Source organism: Nicotiana tomentosiformis, chromosome 6 (assembly GCF_000390325.3).
Source record: "Nicotiana tomentosiformis chromosome 6, ASM39032v3, whole genome shotgun sequence".
NCBI classification, from domain to species: domain Eukaryota; kingdom Viridiplantae; phylum Streptophyta; class Magnoliopsida; order Solanales; family Solanaceae; genus Nicotiana; species Nicotiana tomentosiformis.
The window spans coordinates 30779277-30796282 of NC_090817.1; the positions used below are offsets into that span (position 1 = coordinate 30779277).

Here is a 17006-nt window from a genome sequence, read left to right on the forward strand (position 1 = left end):
GGAGGTCGTGGTAATACATGTAGGCCTCCCCTCCCTATTAAGAGGAATCAAAGATTAAGAAGTAAGTGTTGGAATTTTTTTTGAAAGACTAGAAGAGATAAAAATTATGTAAGATGTCAAATTTGTAAGGAAGTTTATAAACATGAGACCGGAGGTAAGGCATGGGAACGGGTCAACTTTGTAGGCACATGGTAGATAACCACTTTATTGCATGGGGTGCTGATGAGGAAGGTGGGAAACAAAAACTTAACTCGGGTATTGGCGTTTTAATGGGTAAATACGATATAGCAAAAGATCGGGAAGAATTAGCTAAAATGATTGTTTTAGGTTGTTTACCCTTTAGCTTTGTTGCTTCACCATATCTTGTTACTTATATTCATAGAATTTATAACTCTTTGTTTAAAGGTATTCCTAGAAGTACTTGTAGAGCTGATATCTTTCGGCTTTTTGGACAATATCAGACATATATTCGTTATTTGTTCGCCAGTCTTTCTTGTAGAGTTTCTCTTACTTCTGATATTGATCGTGCTGTTAATGGAAATGATTATTTGATTGTTACATGCCATTGGATAGATGATAATTTTTGTATGCAACAACGTATTATTGCTTTTAAATATGATGAAGATCAAAGTCATACTAGTGCATTTATAAGTAATACTATCCATGAAGTTGCTATATTTTACAATCTTTCAGAAACAGTTTTGTGTATGTCATTTGATAATGCTTCTAACAACAATTCTGCTATTACAATATTAAAATTGCATCTACACCCACCACTTCCTGAAATATTTCATGTTAGGTGTGCATGTCATATCTATAATTTAATTGTGAAGAGTGTCCTTGAATTATTTAGAGATGAGATCACTTTAGTTAGAAGAGTTGGTGGTGTAATTCAAGGAAATAATAGAAGTGCTAGATTAAATACATTTAAGGAAAAATGTGTACCGTATGGACTAAAAACAAGACTCATGCCTGGAGAAATAATTACTAGGTGGAATTATACTTATTTATTCTTAAGATATTGTCATAACTATAAAATGCCTATAACTGAAGTTGCTAATTCTCATTGTCCCGATCCTAACCGTTTGTTAACATCTAGAACTTGGGATGTCATTGAAGATGTTGTAAAATTTTTACAAATTTTTTATTTGGCTACACTTGAGTTTTCTGGAGCTTATTATCTTACTATTGCAAATGGTTTAGTTCATATTGCTGAAATTTCTCTTTTACTCCATAATTTGAAGAAGAAAGAAGGATATTCTTTTGTTGTTGAATCTATGCTAGATAAATTTAAGAATTATTTCTACACAATTCCCCTTATTTACCTAATTGGTGCTATTTTAAACCCTTCTATCAAAATGGCCACTTATCGCCAATTAATCACTGCTTTATACGTTTATATGGATATTAGACCAACTGAAACCCCTGATATTGAAACTTGTATTTCTTATCTACACAAACATTTACAAACTTTATATAATTATTATGCTAACATTGTTGATGCTTCTGCTGCTATAGATGCAAATATTCCTTCAAGTTCAGTTTCAACATCTGCATCCGGTGCTTTGGAGGATAATGATGGTGTTGAAGATTATTTGATTTGGTATACACTAGGAGAGAATCAACAAACCAGTAGTAGGAACATTGATGAACTCCAATTCTACTTGCAAAAGTCACCAGAGCCCCGCATAAAGGAATTTCTACCGCTGGGTTGGTGGAGGAGCAACTCAAATCAATTTCCTGTTCTTTCGGCCATGGCTCGAGACGTGCTAAATGTGCCGATTTCAACAGTCGCATCAGAGAGTGCATTTAGCCAAGCAAGGCACCAACTAGGAGATACTCGCCATTCATTGGGCAGCAACGCTTTGGAAATTCTAGTGTGCTTCAGAGATTGGATAAGATCAGAACGGTGAAATCAAGGGCGTGAAGAGGTAGATGAAGCGGAGGACCAAGAAATTGAAGATATAATGGTTTATGGTTCCGATTCAAGCAATGCCGGAAACTAAGAACCTCATGTTGACATGGATGAACTTACAAAAAGGATGCAAAGCATGTGATGTACTCTTTCTTATTTTTTTATTATTGTTGTAAACTTTTAATTTGCAAGTTCAAAAATAAAAAAAATCAAAATAGAACTTGCAAATTAATTTAAAGTATTATTTATTATTCAATGAAAATATAAAACAAAAGCCTTTGGAGTTTGATCCTTACATATTGCATATTGGTCTTATTAAATAATTTTTTGTAGTCACTTACTTTCAAATTTTAATTTTAAAATTCAAATTTCAAATTTAAAACTTTAAACTTTTAACTTTAAAGTTTAATTCTAAGCCTTAAAAGTTTGCAAACACTTAAGTATCAATAACATTGAATAAGAAAAATAAAATATACTTTAAAAAAAAAAGTAACCCGTCCCGGTCCAGACCCGTTAAGCCTGAATTCGGACGGTCCTTAATTAGATCGGAATTTCTCAGCCCGGTACCAACACCTTTATCCAGCCTACTACCAGCCCGGAATAATAACCGAACATATTATTTTTTTCGTGTCCAGTCCGAACCAGCCTGTTCGGTTAACACCCATAATTCCAACTGTTCTTCCTTCTTAAGTTTCTTCATAGTTGACTGTGTGAGTATTTATTTTCCTTCTAAACATTGTAAGTATTGTTACTATTGTTTAGCGTTCTTGTTCTTTCTAGATGCATACTTGAATACCAAAAATAGTTTAAGAAGTAAAAGCAAATTTGTATAGACCCAAATCAATTTTGACCCGTATAAAATATGGGCGGGTTGAAACCCAACCCATTTAAATTTTAATTTTAAAATTCAAATTTAAAACTTTAAACTTTTAACTTTAAAGTTTAATTCTAAGCCTTAAAAGTTTGCAAACACTTAAGTATCAATAACATTGAATATGAAAAATAAAATATACTTAAAAAAAAAAAAGTAACCCGTCCCGGTCCAGACCCGTTAAGCCCGAATTCGGACGGTCCTTAATTAGATCGGAATTTCTCAGCCCGGTGCCAACATCTTTATCCAGCCCACTACCAGCCCGGAACAATATCCGAACATATTATTTTTTTCGTGTCCAGTCCGGACCAGCCTGTTCGGTTAACACCCATAATTCCAACTGTTCTTCCTTAAGTTCCTTCATAGTTAACTGTGTGAGTATTTATTTTCCTTCTAAACATTGTAAGTATTGTTACTATTGTTTAGCGTTCTTGTTCTTTCTAGATGCATACTTGAATACCAAAAATAGTTTAAGAAGTAAAAACAAATTTGTATAGACCCAAATCAATTTTGACCCGTATAAAATATGGGCGGGTTGAAACCCAACCCATTTTTAACCCGTCCAAATCTGACCCAACCAGCCCATTTGCCACCACCAGGTACGGGGATAATCGTCAGAAATAAGAGGATAGGTGCAAACTGGAAAACAGGATGCATAGGTTAAGAAGGCAAAACGTAAAAAGCTCCCATATCTTGAAGTATACGAAATTTCATCCATTCCAGAAATTTATATAGTATAGTTTACTTGACCACAATTTAAGTCTAGAATTGTCATTATAATTTCTATTTTCATCTTTTCTCAGTGCCATTTTGTTTGATATACTATTTCTTTTAGCTAGTACCTAAAAACTTGATCTCCTTTTCAAGATAATAAAACATTGATAAACAAAGCATGACTTACTCCGAAGATTGCTCAAGAACTATCAAGGAGATTAAGGACGAGAAATGATATTTTACAGCAAGGATAACTATGAACAATACTTTAAACAGAAAGCAATATTTTTATACTCATTGTTAAGAAAATTGAAACTATATGACATTACCTGATCCATCCTATCGTCTCATTAAGTAATAGTTATAAACTACAACTTCGTTACAGATACAACTCTTTCAGTGATTTCTCATACCTAGTACCAAGCAGATGCAGAGATTAGGTTCCTCTCCTTCCACCCCAACAGCATAGCCCCATCTTTCTCCACTAGTGTATAATGCTCCGAGTAACGCCTCATGAGGTCCTTTATCACTGAATTCACATAAGAGCTCAGAGGATATTGCCGAAAACCTGCCATCATGAACCTGGATTTCCACTTCCCCAGTAGCTCGTGACGTTCCACCCTTTCCTTGCCCTCGCATGCTATGACATTCACTATATCCCTAGCCAAACAATGCTGCTCCACATTGATCCGCTCCTTCCTGTCCCTCGCTAGGGTCACATCTATTGACTCGAACATTGCATGGTAGTAGTCCAGAGCTTCTAAAAACCTAGGGAAAAATGGGGCCGTGTTTGTATTTGATTCTTGCTCAACCAAAGTGACTATCTTGGGGCAAAGCGACTTTATCATCCTAATAAGCTCATCCCTTGGGTTATTCACGTCAACACTCTCATCAGGGGTGTGATGAAGTTGCAAAGGAAAGTTTACTGCCACAGCCTCACCAGGCCTTACATCAAGCATAGCCTTAGTGACTTCTGGAGCAAAAACTGGCACTGCATTAAACTCTACTGCAATGTTGAATTTCTCAGAAATTGCTGATAGTCGTTTCTCCACTGCTGCCAATCCGTCTCCCCGAGCATATTGTGAAACTGGATCATCAATTCCTGTAATGCGTACATAGGGGGCACCGCCGGGTCTTGCAGCAAGAGCTTGTAAGAGAGTCATCCACTGGGTCCCCTGTGCAATTTGGAAGTCAATAATGTGGACGTAATTTTCGTTTCTGCATGCTTCTGCTATGGCACCATTTGCAGCCATGTAGCCAAACTTTAGGTAAGGACATATTTCATAGAGGATATGCATGTAGGAGAGCAAGTCATTTCCAGCCGGTTCCTTGCACCTCAAACTCCTGTATATGGTGGTTCCAGATAACTCCTTTCTTGCTACTAGCCCTTCTACAATGTAAGCACCAAGACGCTGGATTGGATCTCCAGTAATGGACACAGTACTCCTTGCCTTGGTAACCAGTACTTCAAAATCATCTAGTTTGTTGTCAGCAAGAACTCGGGCGCATGCTATAAGCAGCTGCTTCAGATTGCTAGAGGGAAGACCATGCAAGGGCAAGTTGTCTAGTACTTTGTTCTGTTCCTGACTTCGAATTCCATTGCCTGACTTGGCGAACAAGGAAATTTGTGATCGTTGAGTTTCATTTTGATGCAAAACCTTGGATTCGTTGGTCCACGCCCTAGACCTCTGATTTGATGTTTGTGCCGCCCTATTTCCACCATAAGAAGGGCTAGATTTTGTGACTTCTTCGTCTGGCCCCATTAAAGCAGACTCCAACTGCAGCAGAGCATGTTGCATGTTCTGACTGTGAACCGCATTCTGAAGAACAGCATTTCCACCAGAGAAAACCAGCAGACCTTCCGGAAGACAATCCGGGGAGGAGCTTGGACGATGGAAATAATTGTTATAATCCAGCGAAGAATTACTGGAAGAACTAGCTCCTGAAAGATTTTCTGTAGAGCTGTGCTGCTCCTGGCAATTACTTAATGTGGTAAAGGTCTCAGAGTCGAAATAGTTTGCAAGTGGCGAAATTGGCGAATTTTCTGAATCAAATTTCGAGGTCCCAGACGGCCTATTTGGTAGAGAACTAATAGTAGGATATGAAGAGTATGACAAATCGCTTCCAGTCACACCATAATCATAAAAATGGTGCGCATCCATACTATGCACAAAGTATTTTCAGCACATTCTCTTTTCTCACAGACAATATCTGCTTCAACAAAATCAACCTGTGATAAATACAGAGATGAACAAACATCAATTTTACAACCCTCTCCAGAGGACAATAAAGCTTTCTACTTTTGAAGCTAATGGAAAGACAAGAAGAAAGTACAGAACGAAACACATCAAGCATCACCATGACATGTCTCGTAGGTTGTTAAGACGAGAATAATCTATCATGTGGGGTTAATAATTAATTCTAACGCCGAAGTAGAATAGTTTAAGCTCTTAAAGTAGGATAACCTTGCTCCACAGATGTTCACAGCAAGAGGGAGAAATTATATTATGAAATCTTTCTAATGAATTATGATAGGTGAATTCTCATCTCCTTTCAGTCATCAATTTGCCTTCTGTAAAAAAGTTTTTCAAATAGAAACTCCTATATTCCCCGTTATACAGTCTAATGCATTTTCATGTCTGATGAACCCCAAAAAAATCTCAAGAAACGTAATTACCTTATATGCATGTTAAATATAGAGCCAACTCCAAGTGATAGCAATCATTTTTAAAAAATAAGTCTACAAGATAATTAACATGAATTTACTAAACGAACTTATTTATTCATATTCAGCATGAAATACACTGCTGTAAACATTCAGTAAATCGAATTTTTGCAACCCTTACCAAATCACGCTATATAAATATATTTCAACTGCAGAGGAAGACCAGAATTAACAGAGAAAAGAACCCAAATCCTCAGGAAAAATGATAATTTTTTTTCAATGATAGAGACCGAGTAGAAAAAGGTCCAGCTCAACCAATGAACCATATAGATCACAAAAATCAAAACTTTGAATTTCTTGTTAATTCGCTTTTTCAACCAAACCAAAATCCAAAAGAAGAATCAAGAGTAACAAATTACAAAATAAAATACCTGATATGATCTGCAGAAGAAAGAGTGTAGATTTGATATTACTCAAGTGGGATATGAGAAAATTATCCGTAGCGGCAGTTATATAAATTTGGAGAGAAGACTAGGCAGTTACAATTGAGGAAGAAGAAGAAGAAACGAGCAATAAAGACTAAATATATAGAGGAGGAAACAGGAAAGGTGGTGGTTCAGTTGTTTTATTAGAATAGCAGTGAAGCTGACCAAACAAGTGGGTTAGAATGTTCCATCCTCTTCCAACCATGGTTAACGCCTAATGGATGGCTTACGCGTTACTCTGCTCTCTGTGTTTTACACGCTAGGAAAAAGCCACTGTCGGGTCTCCCCTCATTGACTATATACCCCTTAGCATCCAATTTATTACACGTTACTTATCAAGTATATTAGATAACTAATCTATACAATGTGTACGTTTTCAATGCATAAAATATAATAATTTTAATTTTTTTTATTAAAGGATGATAATACATTCATTTAGTTAGCGTATCTTACATCAAGAATTTTGTGACCTTTTTAGAAAATGAGCTCGAACGTTGAAATTCTAGAAACATTTCATTTGAGAATATTCATAACTAAAGGTGACATGCTTTAAGAAATGAAAGAATTGAAAACTTGAACAGGGTTCCAAAACCAGTAGTACTAGTTTGGTACAACTTTTTTTGAGGTCTAGTTGGGTCATTCTACTAGCATGATTAGTGTCCAATCACTTTTTGTTATTGCCACTATTGTTACCTGCCCCTCCTCGACATTTTTGCAAACAATCATAACATAATGTGTAAATTAGGTTGGCTAATATAAGTTTTCTTATCTATATTCGATTATTCTCAATTGTCTACTCTATCAATTTAGGCCAATTTAATTAAAACTAATTTATTGTTAAATTGATGTGTGTGATTTTTTAGTAAAAAGGTTAAAAGAATGAGCTGATTAACGTTTATAGAAAAATATATAAGCTCCCATGCCTATTGAGAATATATTTGTAAAATGGTTCTTTAAAAGTAAGTGATATCATCATTCTATAGCAATCCAAACTATTAAAAGGAGAGTTAGGGTTTTCTCATTTTCTACTATATTTGAGTTTTGCTTTTGAACGAAGGACAAAATGTTTATTATAATTTATTTTTATTTTTTCCTAAAAGGAAAGTATAAATCTTTTCGTATCTGACTAATTAATACTTTTATTGATAAAAAATATTTTGCACTTCTATAAATTGAGTATTCTTTCTTCTCACTTTACACACAACCTACAAATGTAGCCCTTTAAGGTTGAAGAATCTTGTTTAGGGGAAGAATTATCTCTTGATATTTTTGTAATTTTTCTTAGTGAATTGTTCATATGTGCGTCACACCAAATCACATTAAACTATTATATGCATGTCTTTTGATATGTTGCTTTTTGTCGGTTGATTTATTGTCGTTCAAAGTTTGTTTGTTAGCTTACATATAACACTTGATTGTCTCGATCCCAAAAAAAAGACGGAAATTGACATGAATTCAGTAATTCCAACTTTTTAAAAAACAACTACTATAGACAATTATTGCCAAATTCTGCATTTGCTTCTTCAAGTATTTGCTTGGAATATCTCAAGAAAAATTTGTTCAAAATCTGATTGAAGAATATTATTATTCCTTCTTTGTGGTCAACTAACTTGGTTAGGTATCAAAATGCATAAAGTATCTGATTAATCCAAGTTAACATCCTCATTATCGTTCAAAATTGAACTCCTTTTCAATTAAACTGTCGTGTGGTCATTTTGAGCCATAGAAATATATAATGCAAATTTAAGTATTCCGTAGTTGACTCTAAAACTTCTGGCTAGATAGTAATGTACAAACTAAAAGTACACTAGCTAGTATATTTTTAATACTATATGAATTGTGATGAACATCAGATCGCGTCTAAGTTTGCCAAAAGAACCATCCGCGCGAGTTGGAGTGTTTTGGCTTGCATGGATAGAGCTTATAATCTGGTAGCTAGCTCTTCCATTTCTCGACCAAATTATTTCCATTGGCGTGTGAAGATCGTTTCTCTATTTTTCTCGATAGTTTTAGATTTAGTTCTTAAAACTTCTTGCTATTGGGCGTGCGGTGTGATGATTAAATCTCATGTATTATTTGGGAGATGGTAGTGCTGCTAGGAATCATCTCACGAGCTTGGGTTGGATAAATTAGTGAGCTTCTTGACCTAACTTTATATATATATATATATATATATAGTGATAGAAAAGGAAGAGTTATTTATACTCAATTATTATATTAATCTAATAATTATATAATATACATTTTTTGATAAGGTAATAATTTTATAATATACATTATTATGCACATAAATCGTTAATTTGCTTGCGCATTCTAATAACACATATATAGTACCTTATCATATCAATTAATCATAATAAAGTAATATTATTTGATATAAACGTTGTGTATAATAATAATTAATTGAGGAGCACCGTCAAAAATTGTAAACAACAACAACAATCCAGTATAATCTCACTAGTGGAGTCTGGAGAGGGTAGTGTGTACGTAGACCTTACCACTACTTTGGGGTAGAGAAGCTGTTTCCGATAGATCCCCAGCTCCCTCCCTCCAAGAACTCCCCACCTTGCTCTTGAGGTGACTCGAACTCACAAACTCTTGGTGGTAAGTGATAAGTATTTTCATATTCTTAATAAGATATTTCAAATTTCAATATAAGAAACGTTCATTTTGAATCCTATAGAAGCTAAAAGAAAGTACGTTGATTGAGAAGCAACATTAGTTTGCGAGCACGCGCTGGAGAGGAGGATGGGATCGAGGGAACTCAAAAGGTCAGACAGAAAAGAGGTAGTAATAACTGTAGAGAAAAAACATTAAGTGAAGGTTGACAAGGTGACGATCACGTGACACTACTATGACGATCAATTAAATTGAGCCAACACAGACTGACCAATTAAACTATAAAAGACTAGTAATGTCTGTCACGTGGACTATGCTATGAGAATCTTCTTAGCTTTCACTACTTTGACCTGACGTGGCACGCGTTTTAGCTGACTTTCCTTTCAATTCCCAAATCTATTTAGAATTAAAATGCCAGAAATTACTGAAAATTATTTTTATTTAAAAGTACTTTTCAAAAAATATTTAAGAGAGTAGCAGTTTGTGTTTGAAAATTTTATTTGATAAGTGATTTCTGTAATTTTTGATAGACAAATTATATTTGACCAGTCTTTTAAAAATTTAAGTATTAATTTATGAAAAAGATAATAAAGGTATAATTTATAATTAATATTATTTTAAAGTGAAAATTAAATTTAAATATGTATTAGAAAACTATTCAATTAATATTTTATTTTCAAAATGAGTCTATGAAAATACTTATGTCTATGAAAATGAGTTTTTTTTTAAAAAAAAAATTAAAATTTTCAGAAATATTTTTTTCTACGCTCATAAAATTATAATATTTTTTCAAGTAAAATACACATTCAAATATAATTTTAAATTCTAAATACTATTTTTTTTAAATTTATAATTCTTATGTCCAAACGACTCCTAAGTTATTTGTAGCTGAAAAATGTCAGAACTGTCTCGCCGTGGATAAAAACAAAGATCAGAATATAATCTATTTTTCTCGTTCAACTTTTCATTCTTCTCTTTTTCTTAATTGTAAAAGTGAAGTTGTTCTTTGAAACTTCAAGGCGTCAAGGCAACCACTGGATTGAGCCCACAGAAAACCTTGGCCAACAGACACACACGTGACCTCCTTTCTTTTTTTCATTCTTTCTAGGTTGTGGATTTCTCCACTGCGCAAGTTTTTGACGGTGTACTCCTCCTCATTTAATCAGAAGTGTTGTTGAGTTTGAGCTTTGGTTGTAAAGTTATTTTTTTTAATATTTTATCTCCCAAAATATAATTATTTTATGTAAACTAAATTAATCGAAACCTCAAAGCCGAAATAAAAAACCAATTAAAACAAAATATTGGCAGTGGTTTGCTGTAACATGGACTAGATATCCACTATCCCAACACACATGAATTTATGGTTCATTTGGTAGGATGTATTAAGAAAAATAATATATATATTAGCCTTAGTATTATTAATTTTTTGTTTGATAGTGTTTCTCAACCTAAGAATAAGTATAATTAATATATGTATTAGTTACATACCCTATGAAGTATTATTCTTATACATAGCACACCATGATATTAGTAGTACCATAATTTTTAATACATGAATATAATAAGCATGTATAAAGATAGAACTGTTCTTTCAAAACCCTTTTTACATCTTTCTAATGCATATGGAGGATATTTTTGTAAACAAATAATTTTCTTAAAGAATTATGCAATGCGTGCTATTTTTAATACACTAAAGCAAATAGTTTATAAGAAATAATCACAAAATAACTAATCCTATCATAACTGATCTCAATATTACTAACATACCTTATTCAATAATATTCTTATACACCCTACCAAACGACCCTTTAGGGATTAATACTCTCTCCATCCACTTTTTTTGACACTTTTTTTTATCTTAATAGCCAGTTCAAAATAAATTGACATATTTTAATATTTTATCCAGTATAACTAATATGAGGAATTGGCTTTACCAACTTAATTTCCGTAGCTAATTTTTTTTTTATAATTTTATAAATAGCCATATAATTCTTATATTTGTGGTTATTGTTTGGTATTAGCTACAAATTTTAACTTTGTAGCTATAGAGGCATAATGTTGTAGTGAATCACACAAATAATATGACATGGTTAAAATTACATATTTTAAAAGTTTTATAACCACACAAATATTATGAAATATTTAAGACTATAAATTTTAAAAGTCTTTATTTCTTTTTTAAGTTTTGTGTTAAATTAAACTACCACAAATAAAATGAAATGAAAGGAGTATCATTTATTTGGTTTATGACGTTGAAATGACCATTCAGATGAGATACTGTAACGACCCGACTTGTCGTTTTAAGAATTTACGTCTCGTTCAGTAACTTAAGGTCTTGAGCAACTTCGTAATATGTATTATGACCCGCGAGTGTGGTCGAGTTTGATTTTTGAAAGATTCAGAATTTAATTAAAAGAACAATTCTCATTTTTGAAGCTTAAATGAAAAAGAATTGACTGGAGATTTGACTTATGTGTAAACGATCCCGGATTCGAATTTTGATGATGTCAATAGCTCTGTATGGTGATTTTAGACTTAGAAGCGTGTCCGAAAAATTATTTGGAGGTCCGTAGTGGAATTAAGCTTGAAATGTCGAAAGTTGAATTTTTGAGAAGTTTGATCGGGGGGTGACTTTTTGATATCGAGGTCAGAATTCTATTTTGGAAATTGGAATAGTTTCGTTATGTCATTTATGACTTGTGTGCAAAATTTGAAGACATTCCGGATTGATTTGTTGTATTTTGGCACAAGATATAGAATTTGAAAGTTCAAAATTTATAGGGCTTAAATTGAGGTGTGATTTGTAGTTTTAGCGTTGTTTGATATGATTCGAGGCTTCGACTAAGTTCGTATGATATTTTAGGACTTGTTGGTATATTTGGTTGAGGTCCCGAGAGGCTCGGGTGAGTTTCGGGGTGGTTTCAGACCATTTCTAGGCTATTTTTAATTACTGGTTTCTGCCTATAGAGGTGTGCATCGCGACCGCGAACTTTTGGTCGCGTTCGCGAAGAGCAAACATCAGTTTGGGGCCTTGTGAATCGCGATCGCGGAAGCTCTTTCGCGATCGCGTAGAACAAATCTCTGTTGCACTCACCCGATTTTGGAAGCTTATATCTCGCAATCTATAAGAAATTTGGAGATGATCCAAAAATCAAAGTTGTAGCCCTTGATGTCTAGTTTTATAAAGAGTAAACCATTTTTCATTTAGAGTTGTGTACAACAAGTTATGGTGGATATACTATAGGCTGTCTAGGAAGAGTTTGAAAATCTTTGTTGCACAGGGCTGACTTTGGAAGCTTATATCTAGAAATCTATAAGGATTTAGGAGTTTAGAAACAAATGAAAGTTATATCCCTTGGTGTCTAATTTTCAAAAAGTTAAACCATTTGCAATTTGAAATTTTGTACAAACAGTTATGACCATTATACTAGAGGCTGTCTGGAAGAGTTGAGGGAGTTTGTTCTTCGCGATCGCGATTGGTTTTCCATGATCGCGAAGAGTAATTTTGGGGATGAAAGTTTTTGTGCTTCGCGATCGTGAAGCATTTTCTGCGATCGCGAAGAGTAAATACCTGGGCAGTAGCTATATTTCTATCACGACCCAAATTAACCCTCCGTAAGGTGTCGTGATGACACCTAGTCTTTACGAGTAGGTAAGCCTAATATTGCAAAAAATATAAAGAAAATACAACATTTTAAAGATAAACAACATATTATAAATATCCAAGAGTAGTACCGCTCGACATATACAACATAGTTTCCCAAAACCCGGAATGTCACTAAGTCACAAGCTGCTATAATCTATGTAACTCTACACAAAAGTCTGAAGATAATAAAGAAAGTCTCTAGGCTGGGGAGTAGAAGGGGACTCCGAAGATCTGCGGACGCAAGCAGAAGTACCTTGAAGTCTCCTAAAATCAGCAGCATGCACTAACCCCAAGGTTGATAGCTCGTACTTGGATCTGCACACGAAAACATGTGCAGGAAAGGGCATGAGTACACCACAATAGTACCCAGTAAGTGCCAAGCCTAACCTCGGTCGAGTAGTGACGAGGTCAGGTCAAGGCCCTATCAGATAAAATATAATAAATTAAACAGTAAAAGATATAAGTAAAATTTACGGTAACACAGTTAAAGAAATTCTCGAAAATTTAGCAGTTAAGGGAGCCCTCGGCTCAGAACAAAGTAAAACACAATAGGGAATCTCTCGGGATACCGTCCCGTAGTTCCGAATGAATATGCAGTACAGGAGGATCTCTCGGAATACGTCCGTAGTCCCAAAGTAAATATGCAGTGCTGGGAGATCTCCCGGAATACGTCTGTAGTCCCAAAGTAAATATGCAGTGCTGGGGGATCTCCCGAAATACGTCGGTAGTCCCAATTTAAATATGCAACGCAAGATGAAATGGCATGTATGGCATCCAGTTATACAGTTTATACTGAACACAGATAAGGAAAATAGGGATTTAACTAAGCATGGTGCACCGAATGTCAAATAGGCAGTTAAAACACGTAAGCATGCTTTTCTAGTCTAAACTAAATAATTAAACATATTAGTACGATTTAATAAGAAAAATAATTTGTGATTTAAAAAGGATAAACAAGATTTTTGCAATAACAGCCCGTGTACGTACTCGTCATCTCACGTACACGGCGCCCACACACCAAATAATATCAGGATATCCTAAGGAGAAAGTCCCCAACACAAGGTTAGGCAAACCACTTACCTCGAAGCGCTTAAATCAACTCGATATCACGTTCTTGCCACGAGTATCCGACTCCAAATGGCCCGAATCTATTCAAATTAATTGCATAATGTAAATATAACTACAAGTAACTAATTTAGCTAATAAATTCGAAGCTAAAACGTGAAATTAGGAAAAAATGCCCAAAACGTCTCCCCAAACCTACGCCTCAGAATCGGGTAAAAATTACAAATTATGAACACCCATTCACTCATGAGTTCACACTAACAAAAATCATCTAAAACCGACGTCAAATTCCCATTCAAATCTCAGATTTTCAATTGGGGAACCTTTTCCCCCATTTCCAAACTTTTACCCTCAAATTCCTTAATTAGACTAGAAAAACAACAATAGATTATTGTATTATGATAAAAATAGAGTTAGAATTCGTTACCCAAGAGTTCTCCTTCAAAATCCCTCGAGAAATCGTCTCCCACCGAGCTCCAAATCAAATTTTGTGTTATGAAATTTCAAACCCTCGAAATCCCCTTTTCTGCCCAGCGATTTCCGCATCTGCGCTCATGGGGCCGCATCTACGGTCCCGCACCTGCGAAAAAATCAACGCAGGTTCGGAAGTCACTTATTGAGCTGGGTCCGCATCTGCGACCCCTGGGCCGCTTCTGCGGACGACCAGCCGCACCTGCAAGCCCAACATGCCCTGTCCATTTCCGCATCTGCAAACGCCCAAACGCACCTGCGAGTCCGCACCTACGGACTCCCCTCCGCAGGTGTGAAACACCAGAACCAGCAATACACCAGATTTTCCTAAGTCTAAATCTCTTCCCGTTAAGCATCCGAAACACACCCGAGCCCCCGGGACCTCAACCAAACATACCAACCAATCCTAAAATACCATACGAACTTAGTCGAGCCTTCAAACTACATCGAACAACACCAAAATCATGAATTAAGCACGGATTCAAGCCTAAGAATTTAAAATTTCCCAAATTCTACAAGCGACTCCGAACCACACCAAATCTAGTCCGAATGATCTCAAATTTTACACACAGTTCAAAATTGACATTACGAACCTACAACCACTTTTGGAATTCCATTCCGAGCTCGATATCAAAATTTTCACTCTCGGCCGAAATCGCCGAAAAACTAATTTAAGCCAATTCAAGCCTAAATCTACTACAGACCTCCAAAACATATTCTGGACACGCTCCTAACCCCAAAATCACTCAACGCAGCTAACGGAGTTGACGGAATTCCATTCCGGATCCGTCTTCACACAGTTCCGACTACGGTCCAAACTCTAAGGCTTAAACTCACAACTAGGGACCAAGTGTCCCAAAACTCCCCGAATTTCATAACCAAACTCTCCGGCAAATCCCAAAAACAGAAACAAATATGGGGAAAGAAGATATTAGGGGATCGGGGCTCTAATTCTCAAAACAACCGACCGGGTCGTTACAATTTCGAGGTTTCAGCCATTTTGACATATTTAGAGCTATAGAGCTCGGATTGAAGCGATTATTGAGGCGATTTTCACTATATGGATTATGGTAAGTGTTCTATATCCTAAAGTGTTTATATTTCATGAATCTATGATTATATTCATCGTTTAATTCGAATTTTAATGGAAGAAATCAAGATTTTTGTAAAATTTTCCAAAAACGAAAATTTAAGATTTGGAGGTCGAGTTGTTATTGGAATTCAATAAAATTGGTATGGTTGAACTCGTATCAGAATGGGTGTTCGGATTTAATGAAAATTATGTCAAGTTCCGAGGGGGCAGGTCCTGCGTTGGTTTTTGTTGACTTTTTGAAATAAATTTTTAAGTCGACATATTATTATCCAGAATTGTTTCCGATGAATTTTAATGGAGTTATACAATTAATTTGGATAGATTTGAGCTTCCCGGAGGTCAATTCAAGCAAGAAGGCTATTTTGGAATATCGGCCTAACTTCAAAAAGGTAAGTGTCTTGCTCAACCTCGAGTGGGGGAATTACCCCTTAGGCATTGAGTCTTATGTGCTATTTATGAAATGTGAAAAGTCGTGTACGCGAGGTGACGAGTACGTACTCGGGCTTATACGTGCAAAATTCATTGAATTAAAGTCTTAGGAATTATTGTGTAGTAAATTGGAAAATTGTGGAAAACTATTAAATCATTTGCTTGCCATGCCTAAATCCTTATTGTTGAATTTATTTTTATATGATAATTTGATGTGATTGTTACTTGAAATATTTATAAAATTTCGTGAGTATTGTTAGTTTAATATTTCTTGAAAATTAATTCCAATATGAATTTTCTTATGCAAATAATTAATTTAAGCGAGCTTAAGAATAAGTGTTAATATGATTATCTAAATTTACATTAATGAAGGTTTTGCTTTATGTTGAGTAATTTCTATCTCTATTGATTGTTTTTGGGTGTTATATACATTGTGTGGGGCCTTGGGCTATTTGTTATAAAATTAATTGATTTTTGTTATATCTTTGGAATTTGGTTGTGGCTATTGGGCAAATTGTGATATGAATTGATTTTATTATGTTGCCGAGTTAATTTTCCGTATAAATTATTATGTTGTGTGAGTTATTATTTTGGGGAGATAATGGTGGCATTTCACTGTTGTTGTGTTTGTTAGAATATTGTCTGGGCGGAGCGATAAGGGTGGCAATAGGAGCGATAAGGGTGACTATTGATATTGTCTGGGCGGTAGCGATAAGGGTGGCTATAGGAGCGATAAGGGTGGCAATAAGAACGATAAGGGTGGCTATTGTGAGGGACGATATGTGATGATGTGAGGTTGTGGTGTTGATGATTTTCATGTGATGTTGTGATTTTTTTGTGTTTATTTTTATACCTTGTGCAATTTGTCTTGTTGTTGGTAAATTGATAATAATCTGATTTATGTTGAAATTGAGAGCCTGTGGCTATGGCCAGGTGGATTATAAAATGAAATGTAGGCACGAGGTGCCGTGAGTAAATAATGAGGATATTTGGCACGTGAATTGTCCGTGCAGTTGAGATATGAAATGTGGGC

The 17006-nt window shown here is 35.0% G+C and overlaps 1 protein-coding gene across 1 annotated transcript; it reads right to left on the bottom strand.

Annotated features, from left to right (window-relative positions):
* Positions 1-3767: 3767 nt before the first annotated feature.
* Positions 3768-6735, bottom strand: LOC104108896 (scarecrow-like protein 21). The gene is made up of 2 exons (XM_009618048.4): positions 6597-6735; positions 3768-5730 (listed from the first exon to the last, which is right to left on the bottom strand). Exon 2 carries the CDS (start codon positions 5660-5662, stop codon positions 3914-3916), a length of 1749 nt encoding a protein of 582 aa, XP_009616343.1. The 5' UTR covers positions 5663-5730; positions 6597-6735; the 3' UTR covers positions 3768-3913.
* Between the last annotated feature and the right edge of the window lie 10271 nt (positions 6736-17006).

Excerpts from the sequence above, each read along its gene's own strand:
- LOC104108896 (XM_009618048.4), bottom strand. The coding sequence starts at position 5,662 with ATGGATGCGCACCATTTTTATGATTATGGTGTGACTGGAAGCGATTTG.